Raw genomic sequence first — 25,158 nt, forward strand, 5'->3', positions numbered from 1 at the left:
ATAGGACAGAGAGAAAGAAAGAGAGGAAGGAAAAGAAAAACAGAGGGGAGAGGGGACAGTGAGAAAGGGCACTTAAAAAGAAAAATCTCCTGGATTTTTCCGGAGGAAAAAGAAAAAAGAGAAAACAAGCAAGAAAAGAGAGCAACATAATAAACACAGCATCGTCACATTAATCTTGCTAACAGTAAATAACAGTAGAACATGTAACGATCTGCTAGAGGGTGTAGAGAGCCATAGCCCCGTCCCCCAGGGCATGAAGCAGGCATGGAGGAGATCCAGGCCCCAGACATCCAGAGGCCCCAGAGTGCGAGAGCCCAAGGAGGACCACCGGAGGGGCATCTGTGCCACCCTCCTGGGAAGAGCTGAGGAGAGCCCCAGAGTATAGTAGACATTCAAAACAAGGTATAAAAGAACAGATGACCAGGAACACTGAATAAAGACATATTTGTTCTTTTAACTTGATTCAATGATAAAATTCTATAAACTGCTATTTTTGTTTATTTACTTTAAAAATAGCTTATATATAATACTTTACGTGTCATTTGTAATTCTGTATCCTCATTTAAATATGTACACTTCAACCATCAAAACAGGTATTATTAACTGCTGAACCAACTATCAGTTACAGCCAGACAAAAGCAAGTAAAGTATAACCAGGCACTTGGAAAAGCTCGGTAAATAAAGTTAGTAGTATGATCCCAAGCAAAACATGACTTAGTATTTGCACACATCGCAGGATGGATTTTGGTACAGTCCTCTTTACAGAAACTGGACGCAGCTCAGTATCATTTTCAGGGCTAACAAGGTCGAAGTGTTCTTTCTGTAGTTGGCCTCAGCCTGAGTCCCTAAGGAAGGCGGGTCCACTGAGCTATGTAGAATGACACAGGTGTTAAGAGGGCAATGCTCGTGTGACATGGACAGCTGGGTTTAGCTGTGTGGGCACATAATGCCATTGCTGGGTCTATGGTTATGCACATACACATAAAAGTCTCTTTTCATCAAAAATGTATCCAAGGACTACCTTAGAGTTTGTGTAGAAGTTCACTTCATCTATTGCAGAGTCAAGCTCCTGCTGGACCATTTCGGCCACTACTGTGGCATGGTAAGTGGTATGTCATCCAGATATGGGCCAGGCCTGGCGTAGATGGCACTGTTTATAGATGGCTCAGTTGTGGTTTGGTTTGTGTGGCCCAGGTTCATGGAAAACAGGTCTGGTCCAGATCCGGCATCAAGCTGGCACTTTTGACTGACTGGTGTCATGGCAGGGTGTATGTCAACCAGATGTGTACCAGGTCTGGCAATGATGGCCCTGTTTATATTCCTATTTTCCTATTTTAGTTAGAAGACCTAAATGCCATGTTGCTATACTGTATTGCTATGGTAGCCAACCTTTCAAATGCAGGTTTGACAGGTTTGTGAGTGTACACTTTATCCAAAACCCAGTGAGGGTTTACTCATGCTTCCTACAGGGTGGCTGTAGCTCAGGAGACAGAGCAGGTTCCCTACTGATCGGAAGGTTACTGTTTTGATCCTTCAGTTCCTTCAGTCTGCATGTCAAGAGTGTGAATGTATATGAATGGGTGAATGTGGCATGTTGTATAGAGCACTTTGAGTAATCCGGGAGAATAGAAAAGCACTAAGTCCATCTTTCTTTTGCCCTATTATGTTCTGGCACATGTTGTTATTGCATGGCTTGATTAAGGTACACATTAGGCTGACATCTGGGGCTGGAGCTGAATCTGTTCTGGGCCAGCACAGGACCACCAGTGTGTCTGCAACTGGCCCATGGCTGCACACAACTTACACATGGCCCGTGGCACCAAAGGGCTGTCATTCTTTTACGGTATGTGGGCCATGTGTAAGCACATTGTGTGGACCAGATCCAGGCCATACCAATATTGCTATGTGGGAATCTGGGAATGGTGATGTCTGGTTTTGGAGCCAGGCTGACTTTCCCAAAGAGAAAACCAACATCACTGAGACCATTAGCGGCTGTGAGTTTTGTAATAATGTGAATTATTGTAAACAGGCTGAGTTGTGTTCCACAGTAGGCTGTGTTGCTACACGGACGTTTTAGAGTGTGACACAAGGAAATGAGTGTGTGGGCCAAAACGTTGTGCTGTATGTTGTTGTGTATCGCAGCAGAGTCAATTGGAGTCACGTGACTTGTTAATAAATCTTACTACCCCATTGGGTAGGAAACAGATATTCTGGAGTCTGTCATAAATGAGACCAGAATATAACATGGTGGCAGCAGTGTAGCGGAGCAAGCTGAGCGGGGAGAGTGAACCTCTCGGAGAAGACTGTCGGTACAGTGAGCAACTAGTGGCTAATCGAGTTAGCACTGCTGCAAAGAATGGAGGGCCTTAAAGCACTGCCGATGCTGGTATTGGACTCCAGTAACCTGTCGAGGACATGGAAGACCTTGAGGGAAGAGTTTATGTTCTATGTGGAGCTGACCGGGGACCCAGATGGCGAACAGAAAAAAGTAAGCCTGTTCAGTTACCTCGTCGGTAGGAGTGGCAGGGAGCTGCTAGACACGCTAATGATCGACATGGCAAGAGATCAGTGGACAGTTAAGGACATTATTAAGGAGTTTGATGATCACTGCAATCCCACAGTTAATGAAACTGGGGAGCGTTATCGGTTCTTCATGAGAAACCAAGGCGGCAGTGAGACAATCGACAGTTATGTGACGGAGTTGAAGCTGCTGACCAAAAACTTGCGATTCTGGAGTATCAAGGGACTCACTGAATTGTGACAGGATTTTATGTGGATTTAACAACCCGAGCTTGAGGGAGAGGATGCTACGTGAGAAAAACACGATGCTGGATGCGTGCATACAGCACCGGAGAGCTGCAGAGCTTTTGCGGGAGCACAGCAAAGTCATTTCAGGAGCTGCAGTGGAAGACATACATGCAGGGTGGGGAGCTGTGTGCCAGAAACAGATTGGCGACACAGTGGACTGAAAGTTTTGGGGCAGAACACATGAAAAGAAGAAAGAAAAATTTCTGGCATACAGACAAAAAATTCAAAAAGTGTGGCAGAGAAACCCACTTTGCAGTTAAATGCAAGGCCCATTCAGAGCAGAAGAGAAGAACAGCGTGACAGTATGTGAGAGTGATGAGTACGAGGACCTCCTCTGTGTTACAGAGGCAGACACACAGAATACAATAAACACAGAGAAAGTGAGAGCCACTAAACTCTTTGCAGGCATGCTGATTGGCAAAGAGATTGTAAATTTTTAGATGGACTGTAATGTAATGGCAATTCACATGCTAAGCCTGCACACACAGTTAAAGGACACACAGACAGTGTTGAGGATGTCCAACAAAAGTAAGATAAAGCTGTTGGAAAAGTGCAAAGTTAAGATACGCAACCCGAGAAATCAGAAACTATTGGTTGGAGTTTCAAGTGGTTGACAAAGAGTGTGAAGTACCACTGCTGGGCAAGATCCAAAACCCTCAAATAAAGCTCTACAACGGAGCCATTTTCCATTGCCTACCATTGAGGACATTTTGCCTGATCTGTCGAAGACTAAAGTGTTCACTGTCTGCAACATGAAGAGTGGATTCTGGCATGTCAAATTGGAGGAGGAGTCAAGCTCCTTGACGACAATTCAATTCAATTCAATTTTATTTATAGAGCACCAAATCACAACAACAGTCACCTCGAGGTGCTGTATATTATAAGGTAGACCCTACAATAAGAAATACAGAGAAAAACCCAACAATGACCCCCTGTGAGCAAGCACTTTGGCGAGAGTGGGAAGAAAAAACTCCTTTTAACAGGAAGGAACCTCCAGCAGAACCAGGCTGATAGTGTCCTCTGTGTTCTTTCTTATACTTGAACCCTTGTTTAATCCATGACTACTGCAAAGCATGAGGAAACTTTTCCACATTTGGGTTTATTCCTCTTGGACTGTCGAAAAGTCTGAGGCTGGCAGATATCCATCGATTTTTTATTGCTCCCGAGTTCTAAAAGGAGATCTGCAAGCTCCTGAAAGAGCTGTCTCTCGGAGCAACTCTGGGAAAGCTCTGTAGGCATTTGAACATAGAAGCTTTAATTACTTTAGATGAGCCATAATACCTGTGTAGCCTTTGCCATAAACGCTGAAGACCCGCTTCTAGATTATTATGAACAGCCCTAATTCTCAGAGAAGGCTGGAGAGACTCACCGCCAAGCCACTTTGTGAGTAAATCAAGCTCTTCACTGCATTTTAGATATAAAAATCTTCAGTGGCACTGTGGAACATAGATCTCCATGATATATGAGTCTCAGGCTAATTATCAAACACTGTCAGTCCTGGTATCAGTAGGCCATGACGTGAGAGGAGGGCAGAGAGGTCTGATACCTCCCCTTGTCGCTGTAGTGTGGCCGCTTCAACGTGGTTGGGCCAATGGGGAGCTGGAAATTTGGGCTGCCACACAAGCGGAGAGCTAGCGGGGTACTCATGTGAATATGCAGCTGCTGTTGATATGTCTGGCCTTGCGTTGTCCGTCTTCCGCATTAGTGTCGTTGTAGAAGTGGGTATCTACATACGCGTGCGACCGATGCCCATGGCTATAATGGCAGGAAAGTCTGGCGGGCTTCACAGACTCCACTTAGTCCTGAACCGCATCCTCTAGCACCCTTCCTGCTGAGAGCGCTGCTTTGCTGCCTCCATTCGGGCCTTTTCGGCCTCCTTGTCTATTTGGTTTTTAGCGCATTCTCCTCTGGCTCAAGCAGCTTCACCATTGGCTCGTGCTTGTGCTCCACTTAGGCTCGCTGCTGAGCCACCTGACCGGCATGATCTGCACTCTGCCCTAACTTCCAGTTGGGAAAACCACAAGGTGTCTCCTTGGTTGGACATGTCTGCTGTTGCTGGAGGGGAGTGTCTATGGATCTTGGCAATCTGCTTGATGTGAGGACAATCTTTTTACTCTTCTTCCCTCAGCTGAATGCTTCTATTCGGCTTGTGCACCAAGCTAAACATAAATGGCTTCAGTGACCACTCAGGAGACCAAGAGTAAGGTCCATTTAGTGTACATAAAAAATACATAAATGCTACATTCAATACTGCTACCATATGTAAAAAACAAACAAACAATACGAGGTCACAACATAAGAATAAAAAAGCATGGCAAGTAGTGTAGCAAATCCCATATGCCGTATGGCGTGTTTTTTCCATGCTAACAGGCAAAACAAAGCATGAACAGCTAACTTACACCAGTAAATGTAACAAACTCCATAAACACAAAAGAAGGTCATCACTTCACTGGACAAGGTACTAATAAGCTGTACAATAAATCATTCCGCCAGATTATGCCATCTCAAGTGAAACAGAAGCAGGAACCATCAGAAGCACGAAACACCGGACCTCCCTGCTGAGTGCTAGGAGCAAAAACGGCCTTAATATGAACTTCTGGGATCTTCTGCTGTTGACCCACTAGATGGCAAGCTTTTGCCAGGAGCATCCCAGGAATAAACACGTTCGTTGACAGATCTATTCAATTACTTACAGCACAAATGACTATGACCCGTCCTATAACTAACTCATAACATATCTCAGAAATCATCCGAGGGACAGAATACATTACAATAACAGTTTTATTTTTGTCAAAAATAGCCAAGGTCCCCAAACTTTAAAATGAAAAACCAAAGGGTTTTTTGTTTGTTTTAAATATTAACAAAAAAGCAAGACAGGACTGTCGAAAGATCTAAGGATGTACAACTACGAACTATTAACTCATAAGGCAAACCTAATAAAGGTTCTGAGAATTCTGAAAACATTTTTATGAAGACCAACACAACAGTATTGTGATTTTAAATACCTACAGGGTAGTCCAGGGTGTAACCCACTTAAACCCAAGACAGCTGGGATAGGCTCCAGCTCCTTCCCCTACATACTAGACTTAGAGGGAGGGCTCTAGACTAACTATTTGCCACGGTTGCACTGGTGCGCCTAACGTTGTTTTCTTAGGTGCACCAGCGCAAAAGTTTAACATCGTTTAACACCGCAGTTTTACATGTGCACTTTTTGGGAGTGGGGGGAATTGCTGTCCATACAGACAGTATTGATTTGGAGCACCATTCTACAAGAAAGATAAGTTACTGAAAAGTGCTTGTGCTTAAAGTGCTTTGGCACTCTTTGGCAATATTGTAGGCAATGTTAAACCTAATCATCATCTCGGCCTCCTCTGACAGCCTGTTTACTGCTGCCTACCACTGAACAGCAGTGGGGAGAGGGGACACTTGGGCAATGCATTTATCACAGCATAATGTGTTTTCTGGTTACACTGTACTTTTTCAGTGTTTCAATTCGAAAAGTATTAGCACCAGTCACAAATGCAGTATTGCCGGCCAGGGTCTTTCCACATCATGACAGTAAATACAGTGCATCATGTTGTCAGCTTTACTGTATCTTAGCCAGTGAAACTGGTCAAGCCACTCTCTTCCAAATGTATAACCTTTCGACCTTTTGCTTTCAGTGGGCTCTGGCTCGGAGTCAATCATACAGTGGGGCAAAAAAGTATTTAGTCAGCCACCGATTGTGCAAGTTCCCCCACTTAAAATGATGACAGAGGTCAGTAATTTGCACCAGAGGTACACTTCAACTGTGAGAGACAGAATGTGAAAAAAAAAATCCATGAATCCACATGGTAGGATTTGTAAAGAATTTATTGGTAAATCAGGGTGGAAAATAAGTATTTGGTCACCTCAAACAAGGAAAATCTCTGGCTCTCACAGACCTGTAACGTCTTCTGTAAGAAGCTTTTCTGTCCCCCACTCGTTACCTGTATGAATGGCACCTGTTTGAACTCATCATCTGTATAAAAGACACCTGTCCACAGCCTCAAACAGTCAGACTCCAAACTCCGCCATGGCCAAGACCAAAGAGCTTTCGAAGGACACCAGGAAAAGTATTGTAGACCTGCACCAGACTGGGAAGAGTGAATCTACAATAGGCAAGCAGCTTGGTGTGAAAAAACCAACTGTGGGAGCAATCATCAGAAAATGGAAGACATACAAGACCACTGATAATCTCCCTCGATCTGGGGCTCCACGCAAGATCTCATCCCGTGGGGTCAAAATGATCATGAGAACGGTGAGCAAAGATCCCAGAACCACACGGGGGGACCTGGTGAATGACCTGCAGAGAGCTGGGACCAAAGTAACAAAGGTCACCATCAGTAACACACTACAACGGCAGGGAATCAAATCCCGCAGTGCCAGACGTGTTCCGCTGCTGAAGCCAGTGCATGTCCAGGCCCGTCTGAAGTTTGCCAGAGAGCACATGGATGATACAGCAGAGGATTGGGAGAATGTCATGTGGTCAGATGAAACCAAAGTAGAACTTTTTGGTATAAACTCAACTCGTCGTGTTTGGAGGAAGAAGAATACTGAGTTGCATCCCAAGAACACCATACCTACTGTGAAGCATGGGGGTGGAAACATCATGCTATGGGGCTGTTTTTCTGCCAAGGGGACAGGACGACTGATCCGTGTTAAGGACAGAATGAATGGGGCCATGTATCGTGAGATTTTGAGCCAAAACCTCCTTCCATCAGTGAGAACTTTGAAGATGAAACGAGGCTGGGTCTTCCAACATGACAATGATCCAAAACACACCGCCCGGGCAACAAAGGAGTGGCTCCGTAAGAAGCATTTGAAAGTCCTGGAGTGGCCTAGCCAGTCTCCAGACCTCAACCCCATAGAAAATCTGTGGCGGGAGTTGAAAGTCCGTGTTGCTCGGCGACAGCCCCAAAACATCACTGCTCTCGAGAAGATCTGCATGGAGGAATGGGCCAAAATACCAGCTACTGTGTGTGCAAACCTGGTAAAGACCTATAGTAAACGTTTGACCTCTGTTATTGCCAACAAAGGTTATGTTACAAAGTATTGAGTTGTATTTTTGTTATTGACCAAATACTTATTTTCCACCCTGATTTACCAATAAATTCTTTACAAATCCTACCATGTGGATTCATGGATTTTTTTTTCACATTCTGTCTCTCACAGTTGAAGTGTACCTCTGGTGCAAATTACTGACCTCTGTCATCATTTTAGGTGGGGGAACTTGCACAATCGGTAGCTGACTAAATATTTTTTTGCCCCACTGTATGTGGCTCATTATGTGATGCGGTCTCCGAACCAGTGGTAGACATAACCTGAGAGGTCAATGGCTCAGTGTCAGTGCACTGGCTACGAATTTGCAGATGGAAAATGTCACAGAGGAGCTGACAGCTTATCACTGCATAATACACCAGGAGTCGTTATGTGACATGTAATGACCATCATAACGCGCGCAGTTAACTTCATCAGAAGTTTAAATCACCGCCAGTTCAGGGCATTTCTGGGAGCGTTAGATACAGAGCATGGTGACTTGCCCTATCACACAGATGTGCGATGGCTAAGCCAGGGAAAGGTGCTGCAAAGATGTTTCGAGCTTCGTGAGGAGATCTGTCTGTTCATGGAAAGCAAAAGGAAAGACACAACAGAGCTTTGAGATGAAACATTTATGTGTGAAATGGCGTTTCTGTGCGACATCACAAGCCATCTGAACGTGATGAACCTGCAACTGCAGGGACGGGGGCGTGTCATCTCTGATATGTGCAGTACGGTGACGGCGTTTCAAACCAAGCTGAGTCTGTGGGAGACGCAGAAAGAAACCTTGAGCCACTTCCCCAGCTGCCAGACCACGAAAGAGAAGCGCTCTACCGCTCAACATACTTGCCGCCGAGTTCCGACGCCGATCTGCTGACTTTGAAGCTCAAAGAAGCAGGTTTGAACTACTTGCCAATCCTTTTGGAGTTGATGTGGAAAGCGCACCACCGAACCTCCAGATGGAGTCGATTGAGCTCCAGTGCAATGACACACTGAGGGGAAAATATGAGAGAGCGGGTGCCGCCGAGTTTGCACGTTTCATCCCCGACACAATGCCGCAGCTGCGCATCCAAGCTGCTCAGACGCTCTCCATGTTTGGCAGCACACACCTGTGTGAACAGTTGTTCTCTTTGATGAAGCTAAAAACATCACACCGGAGCCGTCTTACTGATAAACACCTTGACTCAATCCTGAGGACTTCCTCAGCTCAGAGCCCGACCCCGAACATTGATGAACTTTTGTCTGTGTGAAATGAAAAAGCTCAAGGTCATTTCCTGAACGGCTGTTTTACTTTTCACACTACAGTGTTTAGACTCCACACAGCCATTTGTCTTTAAGAACACTGTGGTGTTACTGCTGCTTCAGTAACAACAACATTCAGTTCTTCAAAGATATGCTGTGGAGTGTCTGAGAAGCACAATGTACTGGTTTCCACATTACACACAATGTAAATAATACAGTAACTGTTAATAAGACAACACATTTAAAATCCTGCAGACTGTATTCTTTATTGTATAATGCAAATGAGCACAACAATGTACAGAACCTCCTTCCATTTTTATATATCAATTTTTTCAACTATATAATCCGAAAGTTCAATTTCATTCTGTTTTATCCACCAGCTAGAGTCCTGGAGTAATATAAACTATTCAGCTATAGTGGCACACTTAGGTATAAACAAAATAAAATATATAAGGAGACCCCCCCCACACACGCACACACACACATACACTGGTTGTGTGAAAATCATCAGCCAACCCTACTGGTTATAACCGTTTATAGGAATGGCTTCATGACAAGCAAATAATTTTCAGTTCAGTTATCTACTAAAAGCATACAATGGGTTGAAAGTGAACACCGAAGAGAAATAAAACATGGTGCAGGTACATGTCATCAATTATGCCAACTGATCAACAACTATGAAGTATTCTCAACTCTAATAAAGCATGGGATAGGTGACATTATCAGCTTAATTTCCACAGCCAGTGTGTACATCAGGATGTCAGAGGTCAAAGGTCCAGCAGTCCAGCGCCTCCAACCTTTTTTAACCTCATCCACCAGATGAGGGTCCTCTCCTGCCAGGTCTCCAGGAACAAGAACCTCCTCCCTGTCCAGTGAGGGGATTGTAATCTGTAAAACATGCAAAGAAGAAAGGAAGCAGACAAAAGAAACATTTAACACATTAAAACAAAATTAAGCTTTTTGTTCTAAAACGCAGAGAGTTGAGGTTTTTTGAGTTTTTGCTTTGTAATAAACTTCAAATCAGTGTTTCAGCTGATCTGTTCTTAAAGCCAATATTCCAGTAGGGAAAAACTATTTGATCATTTGTTCACTTTCAAACTTCTTTTCAAGTGTGCTCACCTCCAAAGGAAAAAAAAAAAGAAAAAAAGAGTCTAATTTTTGATGGTAATTCCATTCATTTAATTTCTTAATGATATAGAGAGAATATCAACGAGAAATGTCTCGATGCAGTTAACTACGATGACCTGGATGACTGAGAACCTTCACAGACTTGATGCAGTTAAGGAAATTCCAAGTTGACTCGGTTCCTCTGGATATAACGTTATCACTGGGAGAAACGTTTCGTCATCATCCAACTGCCTTCTTCAGTCTCAGCTGACTGCAGGTTCCCCCGCTCAAACTCAATGTGTATATTGTCATCATTGAAAAAGTTTCCACAACGTCACATGATACAGTCAGACTGAGCGGACGGTCTTTCCTCAGCTCCCACTGGTACATGTTCATGTTTAATGATTCCTACTTTCTGTACAACCTCGAAAAAGACGCCTCCCACAAGAGCTGCAAAATCTGTATCCAACAAATCTCCTGAAAAGTCAGAAGTGAATGAGGGCTAAGGAGGTCTATCTGATCATTCATTAGTAAGCATAACTATTTACCTGCCTGATTTTGACCCTTATTCACACCAGCGGAGGATGACTGCATATTTAACAAACAGTCCTGTATTTATTGAGTACATCACTAAACAGTGGAATGTTTTTATATAAGTCCATCGACAAGAAGCTTGGTGACAACTGTGATTATTCAGAAACAGAAGAAACATCAATAACCCAAGGTCTGGAGCTACATGCACCCTTGCTCATGGTGTGAGGACGATCATGAAAAAGGAGGTGGATCAGCCCTGAACTGCACAAGAGGAGCTTGTTAATGATCTAAAAGCAGTTGGGACCGAAGTCACCAAGAACACCACTGGTAACACATATTAGACTTATCTTGCAGCACCCACAAGATCCCCCTGTGGTGTCGCATATACGCATATATTTTTAAGACTATGAGTTCTTTTCTAAATGTACCACAGTCGACCACCCTGAAAGCCTTTGCTGACGTATGTAATCAATTCCTTTCTTTGTAAACAAGGTTGAGTCTATCAGGTCAGGAATAGTATTTTCTACACAATCATTTCTTGGGATTGAAGTGTTTTGAGAAACTGGTCCGACGCCACATGATATCCTGGCTGCCACCCAACACTCTACCCACTCCAGATCGCATACAGCAAACAGATCAACTGAAGGCACCACTGTTACTACGATCCACACCACAATCTCCCAGCTAGAACAACAAAGGGCGTTACACCAGGCTGCACTTTGTTTTTGTTTTTTTTTAAGTATGTTTATTGAGATTTTTTGATATAAGGGAAAAAAAAGACAAAAAAGCAACAGACAACACAGCAGCAAGGGCAAAAACACACAAATAAGGCAAAGGATTACACTGCAACGACAAAAATACTACTTCAACACTGGCAATAAACAGAAATAAAACGCTAAGGTGGTAGGCTGAGTTATTGGTGATCGATCAAACAGGACTTTGTTTTAATACATGGTCTAAAAATGGCTGCCACACATCAAAGAAATTACTACTAATCCTCTCCATGGGCAGTAGAGCAGTCAGTTCTGTCAGCCACATTTTGAACTGAGGTACAATATACGGCTTCCACAGAGTCAAGATAGTTTTCTTAGCAATTACCATTCTGAACAAAACTGTAGTTTGTGCAGCAGAGCTGAGGTGTAAAAGGGAAGAGGAAGATCCAAACAATGCAGTTATTGGGTCCGGCTCTAATGTGCGATTATAGATACCAGAAAAACATTTAAAAATGTCCAACCAATAGTTATGCAATTTGGGACAAGTCCAAAATAAATGAGTGAGAGAGCCTTCTCCAAGTTTACAACGATCACATATCGGACTGATAGAAGGAAAAATCCTGTGGAGTTTAGTTTTTGAATAATGACGTCTGTGAAGCACTTTGAATTGAATCAACCGATGCCTGCATTTATAGAGCAACAATGGATCCTACACAGACTCCTCTCCCACACCTCATCTCCTATTTGCAAACCAAGCTCCTCCTCCCATGCCATCTTCAAAAAGTCAGATTTAAAATTTAAATACTCAGAAAAAGCTTTCACAAAACCAGAAACCAACTTTTTAGAATCCGGGGAGCTCAGAAGGAGAGCAAAAATTGACCCCTCTCCCAGAAGAGATGGAAAATTTAGGATACTCTGACGAACATAGTTTCTTATCTGTAAATAATGAAAAAAATGTGACGCAGGGAGAGAGAACTTGTTCTGCAACTGAGTAAATGATGCAAACTGCCTGTCAATATATAAATCTTTGAGAGTAATAATACCTTTCTGTGTCCAGACCTCAAATAAGGCGTCTAAACATGAGGGTGGAAATGCATGATTACAATATGCTGGAGTATGGATCGAAGTGTCCGGTAGAGCACAACCTTTTTTGATCTGACGGAAGATTTTAACGCAGTTCGAAACTATAAAATTATTGACCTTGGTTCGCGGATTAGAGGACGAAAAAAGAAGAGCAGGGAGGGAACGATTCTCCACCCCACCACTCTCTGTGACCACCCGGGGTGGGGTCTCGGCAGACATGACCTTTCTGTACCCTTCCTGCCAGTGAGCAGGAGTTCTGGCGTTTGCAGCCCAATAATAAAACTGAAACAGTGGCAGAGCAAATCCACCCGTAAGTTTAGACTTGCATAGATGAACTTTTGGTATCCTGTGAGCTTTAAAGCCCCAAACACATGGTAATACTACTGAGTCGACCACTTTAAAAAGTTGCTTATTCAAAAAGATAGGTGAGTTTAAAAATAAATATAGAAATTTAGGAAGGGAAACCATTTTGATTACATTAATGCGACCTACCATGGGAATAGGGAGAGCCCTCCATTTCTCAATGTCCTTTTTCAATTTTTCAACTTGTTCAAGATAATTCAACTTAAAGATCAATTTAGGATCCTTAGGCAAAATAACACCAAGTATTTCAATCTGTCTGTAATTTTAAAAGGCAAAATTTTCAAAAGACACCACAGACTGGGATGTGCTCCTGAGCCCACATGGTGAGGACATAGAGGGGGCGACACACTGTCTTACAGACTACCTCAACTTTTGTGTGGACACGGTCGCCCCTGCTAAGACGGTACGGTGTTATCCTAATAACAAACCGTGGGTAACACAGGAAGTCAAAGCTGTCCTCAACATGAAGAAGAAGGCTTTCAGGAGCAAAGTGAAGGAGGAGATGAAGGCAGCACAGCGGGAGGTGAAACGCTGCCTGAGGGAAGCAAAGGACACCTACAGGAGGAAGGTGGAGCAGAAGTTGGAGAGGAACAATATGAGGGAGGTCTGGAATGGTGTGAAAACCATCACAGGCCACAACACCAAGAAAAGCACAGTGGGGGGGACTGTGGAGAAGGCAAACGAACTCAACAACTTCTTCAACAGGTTTGACCAGCCCACAACCCCCCCACCCTCACCTTCACTACAGAGTCCAATCCCCACTCTCCTACCTCCCTCGCTTCCCCCCCTTCCTGACACCATGACACCCCCCTCCTCCAATCCCTCTCTCAGCAGCAAGACATCTCCCCCCCTCCCCTCCTCCCAAACATCTCCCAGTGTCACAGTGGATCAGGTCAGGAGACAACTGAGGAAGCTTCGCCCCAGAAAGGCAGCAGGCCCAGACAAGGTGTGTCCTAGGATGCTAAAGGCGCGTGCTGCTGAACTTGGGGAGCCGCTACAACGAGTCTTCAACCTCAGTCTGCGACTGGGGAGAGTGCCCGCCCTATGGAAGACATCCTGCATCGTCCCGGTCCCCAAAAAGAACCGGCCCAATGAGCTGAATGACTTCCGACCGGTGGCACTGACGTCACATCTTATGAAGACTCTAGAGCGGCTCTTCCTCAACCTCCTCCGACCACAGGTACAACATGCCCAGGACCCACTACAGTTTGCATACAAGGCGGGTGTCGGAGTGGAGGATGCCATCCTGTACCTCCTACACAGAGCCCACTCACACCTGGATGGGGGAAAAGGCACGGTCAGGATCCTGTTTCTTGACTTTTCCAGTGCCTTTAATACCATCCGGCCCTGTCTGCTTCAGGAAAAACTGAACAGGATGGAGGTGGACCCCTGCCTGGTGGCTTGGATCTCCGACTACCTCACCGACAGACCACAGTACGTCAGGCTGAAGGACATCACGTCTGACACAGTGGTCAGCAGCACAGGAGCACCACAGGGAACTGTGCTGTCCCCTCTTCTCTTCACCCTGTACACCTCTGACTTCTGCTACAACTCTGAATTATGCCACATTCAGAAGTTTGCAGATGACACGGCCATCATGGGGTGTATCTGGGATGATCAGGAAGAGGAGTACAGAAGTCTGGTGAGGAACTTTGTCGCATGGAGTCACACAAACCACCTGCAACTCAACACCTCAAAGACTAAGGAACTGGTTGTGGACTTCGGGAGGTCCAGAGAAGGTCCACTGCCGGTTCAGATAGAGGGGGAGGAGGTGGAGGTGGTCAACAAGTACAAGTACCTCGGGCTGTGGGTGGACAATAAACTGGACTGGTCATGCAACACAGAGCACCTGTATAAAAAAGCCCAAAGCCGACTGTACTTCCTCAGGAGGCTGAGGTCTTTTAACATCTGCAGGAAGCTCCTGAGGATGTTTTACCAGTCGGTGGTTGCTGGAGTACTTTTCTATGCTGTGGTGTGCTGGGGGAGCAGCACAGCAAAGAAGGACTCATCCAGGCTGGAGAAACTGATCAGGAGGGCTAGCTCTGTGGTCGGCATGAAGCTGGACACTCTGGTGACAGTGGCAGAGAAAAGGACATTAAAGAAACTGATGGACATTATGGACAATGCTGGGCATCCTCTGCACACGGCCATAAACAACCAGAAGAGTCTGTTCAGTGACAGGTTGCTTCTCCCAAAGACAAGAACTAACAGACTTAAAAACTCCTTTGTCCCACACGCCATCAGACTGTTTAACTCCTCTCTGGAGGGGAGAGGGAGGGGAAACAGGGGGACAAAGGAGGGGGGAACAACTAAGCTGTAGTGCCTCTTCACCTCACTGTGCAATACCTTTTGTAAATAGTCAACAGTGCAATAGACTCAATACTTGAAATGTGCAATTCACTTGTATTTTTATTTTTTATTCCTATTTATTCTATTTATCCCCTTTGTATATTTTATTTATATTTGTCTCTGTATTTATGTGTGTGTGTGTGTGTGTGTGTGTGTGTGTGTGTGTGTGTGTGTGTGTGTGTGTGTGTGTGTGTGTGTGTGTATTATATATATATATATATATAACAATTCTGTAACTGTAACTTCGGTCGTTGCTGTGCTTTTTGGAAGTCGAATTTCCCAGAGGAACCCACCCGAGGGATTAATAAAGTTCTATCTTATCTTATCTTATCTTAAGATCAACATCCAAGTTAAAGCCACAAACTCACTCTTCTGCCAATTAATTGTATAACCTGAGATTTCCCCAAACGACCTCACCACATCTAAGAGTACAGGAACAGATCGCTCAGGGTTTGACAAGAACAAAACAACATCATCTGCATATGAAGAACAAGCTGCTCTTTGTTGACTTTAGTTCTACGTTAACTGATACAGACGGACAGTAAAACTGCTGCATATTGGACTTCCTTTTATCAGAAACTTCTCTTGGCCTGTGTACAGAGAGTTAGAGTGGGACCTCAGCTTTCATCAGCCTTTACACCGGCTCTCCACAAGGCTGTTTACTAAGTCCCCTCCTGAACACTCCGTACACACATGACTCTGTCAGTACCCAACCAAGACAATGCAGTCATTAAGTTCACAGATGACATCACCGCTGTGGGGCTCATCTCTGAGGGAGACGAAACAGCGTACAGAGCTGAGGCTCAGATGCTATTGGATTGGTGCGCAGACAACAACCTGGTATTGGACTTCAGAAGGACGAAGTCAGTGCTACAGCCCATCAGCATCAACAGGAAGTGTTTGGAAAGCGTGTCCAGTTTCAAGTTCCTGGGTGTGCACATAGACACCGACCTCCAATTGAGCTCAAATACCTGAGAGGTTTTAAAGAAGGCCCAACAGCGTCTCCAATTTCTGAGAATCCTCCAAAAATGGACCTGAAGAGGGAGCTGCTCATCGTCTTCTACTGTTGTGCCATTGAAAGTGTGCTGACATACTGTACTGTATCTCCAGCTGCACCATGGCACACAAAAAGGCACTTGAGATGGTCATTAATATGGCCCAAAAAAATCACTGGACAGCCTCTGCCCTCCCTAAAGGACCTATGCAGCGCTTGCTGCGCTTGCAACATCCTACAGGACTGCACACACCCAGGACACCGGGTGTTTAAGTTGCTGCTGTCTGGATTCAGGCTGCTGAGGTCACAGACAAACAGACTCAAGGACAGCCTTTACAACAAGGCAATAGCCCTAACCAATGCTAACAGCTGACCTGATTAGCTACCTCCCTGGGCTTTTCTGGTAGGAAATAATGTGCAATAAACATTCATTCTTTAATATATTAGGCCATACCTATTTGCACTTTTTATCCAATCTAAAGTTTACTGTGCTCTGTTTTGTTGACGTGGGACAATTGTCCCATTTCGTTATACTACTGTACTAAGCATGAATGTGCAATGATAATAAAGAGTTATCTTATCTTATTGTGCAATCAAAGCTTCATTATGATCACACCCCCTTAACCTGAATGTAGGGAATAACCAAGCAAACATTTATGGGAAAGAATGGTCTGAATCCTGACGATGAATAAATAAACACTTTAATAACACAACTTGTTAAATGTATTACGTAGAAGAATAGAATAGAATAGAATAGAATAATCCTAAAAAACAAGGGGAAATTTGGTACATCTTAACAGTAGTTTTACTAATAATGTGTGGATTACATACATGGATTTAAATTCAGTGAAGTGCCTGCTGTAAACCACTTGAATTTTTTTTAACCCTTCTGCACCCCTCTGATAAATAGCTGCAGTAGGAGACCGTTAAGAGAGCGCAGAGTGTCATTACCATCACAGCAGATTCTTTTGACACACATCTGGTGATCGTTCGAACAGCTCTCCAACACCCATAGAAGGCCACCGACTCCACATGTAGACCATATTCCATGAATCATTGACAGGAAGTATTTACAGAACACTGTTATAAAACCAGTCCTTTTCTTTGTATTCTCCCGAACTTCCCGACGTTCAAATTAGAGATGGCACAATACCACTTTTTTATGTCCGATGCCGATATCCTAAATTTGGATATCTGCTGATACCGATATGAATCCGATATAGTGTAATTTTTAATATCTTGCTGCATTGTGTATAAGTTCATAGTCAAGTTTTAAAAAACAAACAAACACTAAAGCTATTCTGCTATACCTGTATTCAAAAAATACACTGCACCCAAAATGTTTCATAGTTAGCAACACTCATCAATCTAATAAACTTAAACCTGCACCATCCTCCCTATTCTGGTGTTTTAAAGAGTAGTTAGCAGGAATATTAAACAACCTAACTAATAGGGTTGCAAACTCCCAGCAAAAAAAAAAAAAAAAAAAAAAAAAAAAAATAGGGAACCACCCCTCACCTCATGATGCTTAATCGATGTAATCAACTTTACTTTAATGCATGTGTAAAAAAAAAAATTGCACAGAAATAAATTATTTTTCTACAATAATTAAATAGATATAACATCTTTCTTCTACAAAACTGCAGACTGCACTGATTATATCTTCCCAAAAGTACTATGGCTTACTAGAGTGTATTAGACTTAACAGTTACTATATACAGTAATTGACTTCTATATATTTTACATCAGGTAAAAACTTTGGGTGTAAGATTCAGATAATTATTTATTAAAAGCTAGACATTTTAAATGAGAATAAGAAAGAAAAGTATGTCTTTGTGCCCCCTTTTCCCTGTTCATGCCCTATCGGCCCCCCTGGCTAAACTTTGCTAGATTCGCCCCTGCACAGTTACGTCAGCTGTAGAAAAAGATCTTGGTGTAGAATTTATTTAATATTACTTTCTAACAACAGCTTATCAAGCTTAAACGTGCTGCTGTTGTTCAGCCGCTGGTTTCCTCTTTCTGGTGCAAAGTGGGCCAAAAACAAACCAGAGAGACGATCAGCTGATCACTGATCAGTTTCATGATTGAAGTAGCAGCAAGAAGAGGCAGTCGCTCCATATATCGCTTGTTAAGCTTAACGTGGGAATGCTTTACTAACATTCAGAGATGAACTTACACACTTGCTTTACTTCTCTCTGGGAAACCTTTCTCGGAGATGAAATGCCGGGTTGGTAGCGAGGCTACAAATGCTAAACCAGACCGCCAACAGGTCTTGCACGCCACAGCCGCTCTATCACGTGAGCACACTGCTCTGACGTGCAAAGGTTATCAGCTGAGTTACGGCGTGTTGCAAGTTTTGTGAGGTGCTTTCGTGATATTTAATGGATCGATTACATTTTTTATTTCTCTCCGATATCCGATCCAGTAATTTAGGTCAGTATCGGACCGATACCGATACGTAATATCGGATCGGTCCATCTCTAGTTCAAATGAGGGATTTTTGTTTTTCTTATTTTAGTGCCTGTTGTTCAGCTGCCGTGCTTCATTTGCATATGGGGGGGTTGTAACTGTGTTGCCTCCTCAGCACATATGTCAGTCATATAAACAAACCCTACCTCATCTACTACGTACCTGCATTGCGAAAAGGCCTCTTGTCCTTCTTTGGTTTCAGCATCGTCTGGGATGAGCTGGTCTCCTCAGTAGTCTGCAGTGACACATATTAGAATAAAATCTTTATTGTCACTGTTACAAGAACAATAAAAGGCAGTTTGGCATCTCTCCATGTGTGTGAGGAACACAATAGCGTAAGTATTAACTAGGGGTGCACCGATACACAAAATTCACGGTTCGGTTCGATACTTTGGTGTCACGGTTTGATATTTTTTCGATACAAAAAAATGTTCATGCCTTTTTAATTTGTTATTTATTAAAATTATAAATATATATTTTAACTCAAAAGTACAGTTTTTAAATTTAATGTTGCTGAAACAACAAAGTAATAAAAAAATAAATCTGATGGAGAAATCCCTCATCTTTGGAAAAGAGTCCATTACAGAGAAATGGCTCTTTCCAAAATAAAAGCTATACTATCCGCTTCTTCTGGGCTATATTCTCAGCAGCATATTAAACATAGCAAGGCAAGGCAAGGCAAGTTTATTTGTATAGCACAATTCAACAACAAGGTGATTCAAAGTATATCAGGTTTTCACATGAAAACCAAAATAGTTCCAAACGCCAGATTTTATTTTTAGTATTTTTAGTATTTATTTATTTATTGTCATTGTCAAGAACAATGAAATTGCGTTTGGGGCTTCCATACAACCCAAAAAAAAGAAGAAAATAATAAATACCCCTTAAAACCCAAGTGTACATATTTAACCCAGTGTGACTCCAATGCAATAAGACAATCCTTAGCAATAATGTTCGTAGAAATTCAGACAAAGACCTGAGAAACATGACAAAATACAACAATGCAACCCATTCAATATTATTGTACTGTGTCTGATCTGAATGAGGGTGGGGGAGGTTCAATTTCGGCTAGCGTTGAGGCAGTTGCCATGTTGCAAGGAGCTTAACTTCTGTTCCTGTCACTACCCGATCCGGACCGTAACGATAGTTACGGGTCAGAGTATCTGTTGAGATGTTAAGAATAACAAGCATCTCTTAAAATGTTTCCAATAATGAAACATTGTAATACAATGTAGACAAAAACGATAAATAAAAAGATAGTGACAGATCAGGACTCCTCGATCCTTACTGCGCATGTGCAAAGTCGGACCGTACAAATCGGGTCTACCCGATCTGTACCGCGCATGTGCAGGGGTTTTCTTCTTCTTCTGTTCGTTTAATGGCAGTTTACTCCCCAGTGTACGAGGATACTGCCACCTGCTGACCGAGCGGTCTAACCCTATTGTAAACTGAATTAGCGTCATTACAAACATGTGTTAAATTTGATTTAGTGATAATCGAGTGTGTTTATGCTTGTCTGTGTGGAGAGGATTGTTGGAATAGTGATGATGATGTCTGCTGTCACTGTCAGTTGTCAGTAAACACTTCATCTGGCTGCTGAATTGTCACGTGACATGTTACAAAGTCTGTATTATTAACTCTGTAATTAGGCGCCATTCTTCTTATTTTACGGCGCTGTTGCTCAATCGGGGGACGCTCTCTGTTGAGGAGAAAAGCATGAATTTCTTTGTATACCGATTATCCATTGTTTAAATGTCCCGGGCAGTCGAAAAGGAGGCAGAGCTGTTGAGAAATGCTAGGAGCTAACTGGGCGCTAACCGTACCATTCAAATATATTGAATGTCGCAATGTTGGCAAAGAGAGGAAGTGACGTAAGATTTGCGCATGCGGGGTACCGATCGGGTTTCCGGTACGGATCGGGTAGTGACAGTCCCGCTAGCTTGCGCTGCGCTCAGTGGATCTGCGCTCGACAGTGCAGCCTAGGCGGAGTAGTCGAGCGCAGATCCACTGAGCGCTCAACACAGACAGCATCGTCAGAAGAAAAGTTGATAAAATAAATTTAAAATGTTGTATTGTTCCATACATATGCGTACCGAACCGAAAGCTCTGTATCGAACGGTTCAATATCGATACGAGTGTCGTTGCACCCCTAGTATTTACACAATAACAGACACATTTACATTTACACTAGAACGATATGTACAAGTTATACATACACCTGCACCTGCAGTTGTGCATGTAGCTAAACAGGAAAAACCTTCTAAAATCATGAGTTCGAGGAAACTGTAAGTGTAGCTTACATTACGAGGTGAAATACTAGGGAATCGATCTGGAACAAGAAGTAGAAGCCAGAGATGACACCTGGCTATACCCCTTCAACAAACTAATTACATTGTGATGTATGGCTGCGTGGAAACTGCGGGAAATCAGATCGCTTCTTTATTTCAATGTGAGGCCACGTCAACAGCTACATGAGTAAATATACTTTAACTTCACAAGCTTTACTGAAATTGTCTAAATAACTTGTTAAATGAACGAGTATCATAACAGCCGTACTTGAGGACACACCCTTTCACAGAGCAGCACAAATACAAATGTTTCAGATGAAAAATTACCTGAGAGAGTTTTGGAGCTCCTTTATAACTCTTTCCCTGCTGCATACTCTCCCACATCTCTATTTTCTGCCTCCTCTTCTCCTCTTCTTGCTGTCCACAAATTAAATAAAAACAGTGTGTTGACATCTGATATTGACAGAAAATCATCCTTCTTTGATTTTCTTTTTTAGAAACTCTACCAATTTCTGTTTCTCTCTAAAGATGGACGCTTTGGCATCAAGCTCTTCTTGCATCTTCATCCTGGCTGCTGCCATAGCCTCTTCTCTCCTTTCCACCAGTGTTGGATCTTTATGTAACAAACAGAAATCGAAAGTTAAATCAGGACGATGCAATAACATATCTAATAACATATCTTCAAGAGAAATACAGGTTACCAAGGGCAGATTTTTCTATATACCTACAGATCAGACACTTCGTAAAGACAGATGTAGTAACCGAAAAATCAGACTTGTGTCTAAGGACTTCCAAGTCAAATAATATTGCGTGACGTTCTAGCTATAGTACATATAGTACATATAGTACATATAGTACATATAGTACATATAGTACATATAGTACATATAGTACATATAGTACATTACAAGGACAGAGACAAACAAACATGGAAAGAGAACTGAGAACAGAAAAATTCAGAAATATGTGGAAAAGGTTTTTAAACGTCATGTGTCCCAAATTTGTTTTCAAAGACTTACAAAATGCATATAACACCAGATCCCCTTTAATTACATAGAGAACACAGCATCAACTCCTTCCCTACAGCCACCTGTGTGCAAACAAAATGTGCACCTCATCCCCCCTTCTTCTCCCACATGTTTGCACTGAGTTGGAGATGCTCTGGATCTCATTGTACATCTGTATAGTGACAACAAGTGCATTCTATTCTATTCCTCTCTAAGAAAAAGCTGTTGTAACCCTTGAAGCCTGGATAACAACAGTGACCGATACCCACAACCTAAACGGGATTCGATACATCAAAAAGAGAACGGACTGGAGAACTTTGAATGGGCCTGTGATCCATTACTGTTGTAAATGATTTAACTGATTAAGGACAAGACATTCTAACACACCTGAGCCAGTGTGACAATGTAATTGCCCCCTAACCTAATTAATGGTTGTGCAACTCTTGCCAGCAAGAACCCCAGTGGATCGTTTTCAGTGACAGCAATGCATATTTGACATCGCCTGGGGGGGATTTTTTTCTTTTTTCTTTTAAATTAGCTACACTGTAGAGTTTGAGGATGAATAGTCTGTTTAAGGTCATGTTGAAACATTTTAATCTGACTTTGATCAGGCCACTTCAAAAACACATTTGTTTCCTAAATTAATCATTTAGAGGTGGTCTTGTGAGCGCGTTTCAGGTCATTGCCAATAACCCAAGTGTGCTCAAGGGTACAAACTAATTGCTGGATGTTTTTCTGCAGGATTTTCTGGTACAGAATAGAATCCACAGTTTAATCAGCTATGATGTTCAGGTTCGCCTGTTCCACTCTGCATGTCAAATATCCTTGAGCAAGATCCAACGTCAAATTGCTCTCAGGCAGGCTGCATAAAGCACTTTGAGTGCTCAGTTAGAGTAGAAAGCACTATATAAGAACCAGTCCACATCATGTCATCAGCACAGGAAGTCACTGCAGGGTTCTACTGAACGATAGGCATTACCGCCACATACACGCTCTTATAGGAAGAGAAGAAGTCAAAATAGGAAGCGAAGTCTTTGAGGAGTGCTTTTTGCAAAGAGTTTTCCACAAAGCCTCGTGGTTTAAAAAGTCTTTCTACATCTCTAAATGTATACATTTGTATATCCCCAAGTTTCTGTAGTGGAATTTAATTAAAATGGCAGTAAAACCATTACAGTCAGGGAAAAAATATTTGAAGCCTAATTCATTTTGTAAGTTTGCCCACTAACAAAGGATCTGCCTATAATTTCACTGGTAAGGTTATTTAGACAGAGAGATTCAGGACAATCACAAAAAACTCGGAAAAAATTCGCGCTCAATGGATGTGGCGCAACACACCGGGTTACAAAAATCACTGAAGCGCCACACAGTGTGACGTCAAACTCAGAGCACGAACCAGTTAAAGGTGGTCAGCACCATACCTCCCTTGTGGGAAGAAAACAAATTTCCACCGCTTGGATCCGAGATCTCGTTCTTTTGATGACGACCCAGAGTTTGTGACCATACACGAGGACAAGAATGTAGATCAACCAGTAAATTATCCAGCTGGAGGTAACAACTTGTTCCTTTCATCACTTTATCTGGCTGAAGACTCAAACGTAGAGGTGCTACGTCACACTCAGCTGTTAATTGCCACAGAGCGTCCTACACCCACGAGGAACAAGCCTGACTTGTTGCTGAAAACGTTGAACAAGCTCTCACTGTCCTGCTGCAGCATAACATTGGATACGAGAAGCTGCACTTCGTGCTGATATAATTCTTATCTTTGTAATACTGTGGTTGCTGCACGAATATAAAGTGAGTTGTGCTGACCTTGTGAGGCTTGTGGCGTTGGGCTGCGCTGGCTTGATCTCCTCTTGTTCAAGTGCAGAATGAGCAGGTAGAACATCACAGCTCCAAACACCAGGTACCAGCCATAATGGGCCACGAACTCCTCAACTACAGCAATTCAGTTACAACAGAAATAAACAATAATCTAAGTAGCTGTGACATTTTAACAACGAAACGATGGAAACAACATTTTTTCAATAAATACAATCTTAAAAGAATAAAATACTAAATGTTTGCGGGTTTATGTACAGCTCAACATGTCGCCTTCATCCCACCTTAACATGAGCTACAGACAGATACGTCTTACGAACGTTAGTAACTGTATTCCTATATTCTTTATCATTTAAGCTGGTTAATTAAACGTACACGCTTACCAGTCAGGCTCAGGGAACTCAAGTCTTGGTTTTTTAAGGGTGGCTTCTTCACATGGAAAGTGGAATCATCGTCTTCGATCGTTACATCATCCATTCCACACTCAGACGAGCTGACCGTCTCACACAGCGTCGCGTACAGGCTTCTGTTAGCTCGTAACTGCTTTCTTTTCCAAAGAGCTTCTTTAAAACAAAATGTAGATGGTTATTTACGATGACGTGTTGGCGGAAGCCAGATGAATCATTCGAGCACGCGACCGTGTCGCGCAAAAGAGGTCACTTCCTCTTCATACCTTTCATAATAAAAGTTAGAGACACAGATCATCAAACAAATTTAAATATTGGAAAAAGATAACACAAGTAAACACAAAGTGCAGTTTCTAAATTATTAAGGTTACCAACGAGCTCAGAACAACACCAAAGAATATGATCGTCATCAGGAGGGGACAATGCAAAGCAAAAGAAGTCCCTGTTTTACCTCATGGGGTTCAGTGTTGCTGTTGATGGGTTGTTGCTGATGGTGCTGGGGGGCTGAGACTGTAGACGTTAAAATCTCCAAAGGAGAGCTGGTAGCTGATTAAACAAGTGTTATGGGATAATAATTAAATGCAAAGATCTGTGACAGCGCTTGGATCCACGAGGCAACAGATTTTTAAAAAAGTGGGAAATAAACGAGGCTCTGCCTGTGACTCGCTCTCTGCCTCTCTTCCTCCTTCACTCTCCTCATCTCATCTACCACTGTCCGTTTGCTGTCCATCTGAGAACAAAGCACAATTTGTTATTGCATTAATCTGTTATTTTATTATCCACACTTAACAACTCTGCACCATTAATCCATAATAAAGTAATGATAGAAAAGTGTTATAGAACCAAAACATTGTAGTTGTGTTTATTGTTGTTTTTCTACTTGAACACTCCTGCAATGCAACAACTGGTACGTGTGTT

General features: G+C 42.8%; 1 protein-coding gene and 1 pseudogene across 1 annotated transcript; one reads left to right on the forward strand and one right to left on the reverse strand.

The window, feature by feature from the left end:
• The first annotated feature begins 2,356 nt into the window (after nt 1–2,356).
• Nucleotides 2,357–9,232, forward strand: LOC145429875 (general transcription factor II-I repeat domain-containing protein 2-like; annotated as a pseudogene).
• A 116-nt stretch (nt 9,233–9,348) lies between these two features.
• On the reverse strand, nt 9,349–24,932 carry selenos (selenoprotein S). The gene is made up of 6 exons (XM_026182159.2): nt 24,217–24,932; nt 23,825–23,950; nt 21,515–21,621; nt 21,336–21,425; nt 18,883–18,955; nt 9,349–9,996 (listed from the first exon to the last, which is right to left on the reverse strand). Exons 1-6 carry the CDS (start codon nt 24,308–24,310, stop codon nt 9,917–9,919), a joined length of 570 nt encoding a protein of 189 aa, XP_026037944.1. The 5' UTR covers nt 24,311–24,932; the 3' UTR covers nt 9,349–9,916.
• Between the last annotated feature and the right edge of the window lie 226 nt (nt 24,933–25,158).

This window comes from Astatotilapia calliptera, chromosome 1, assembly GCF_964374335.1.
Source record: "Astatotilapia calliptera chromosome 1, fAstCal68.1, whole genome shotgun sequence".
Lineage (NCBI taxonomy): Eukaryota > Metazoa > Chordata > Actinopteri > Cichliformes > Cichlidae > Astatotilapia > Astatotilapia calliptera.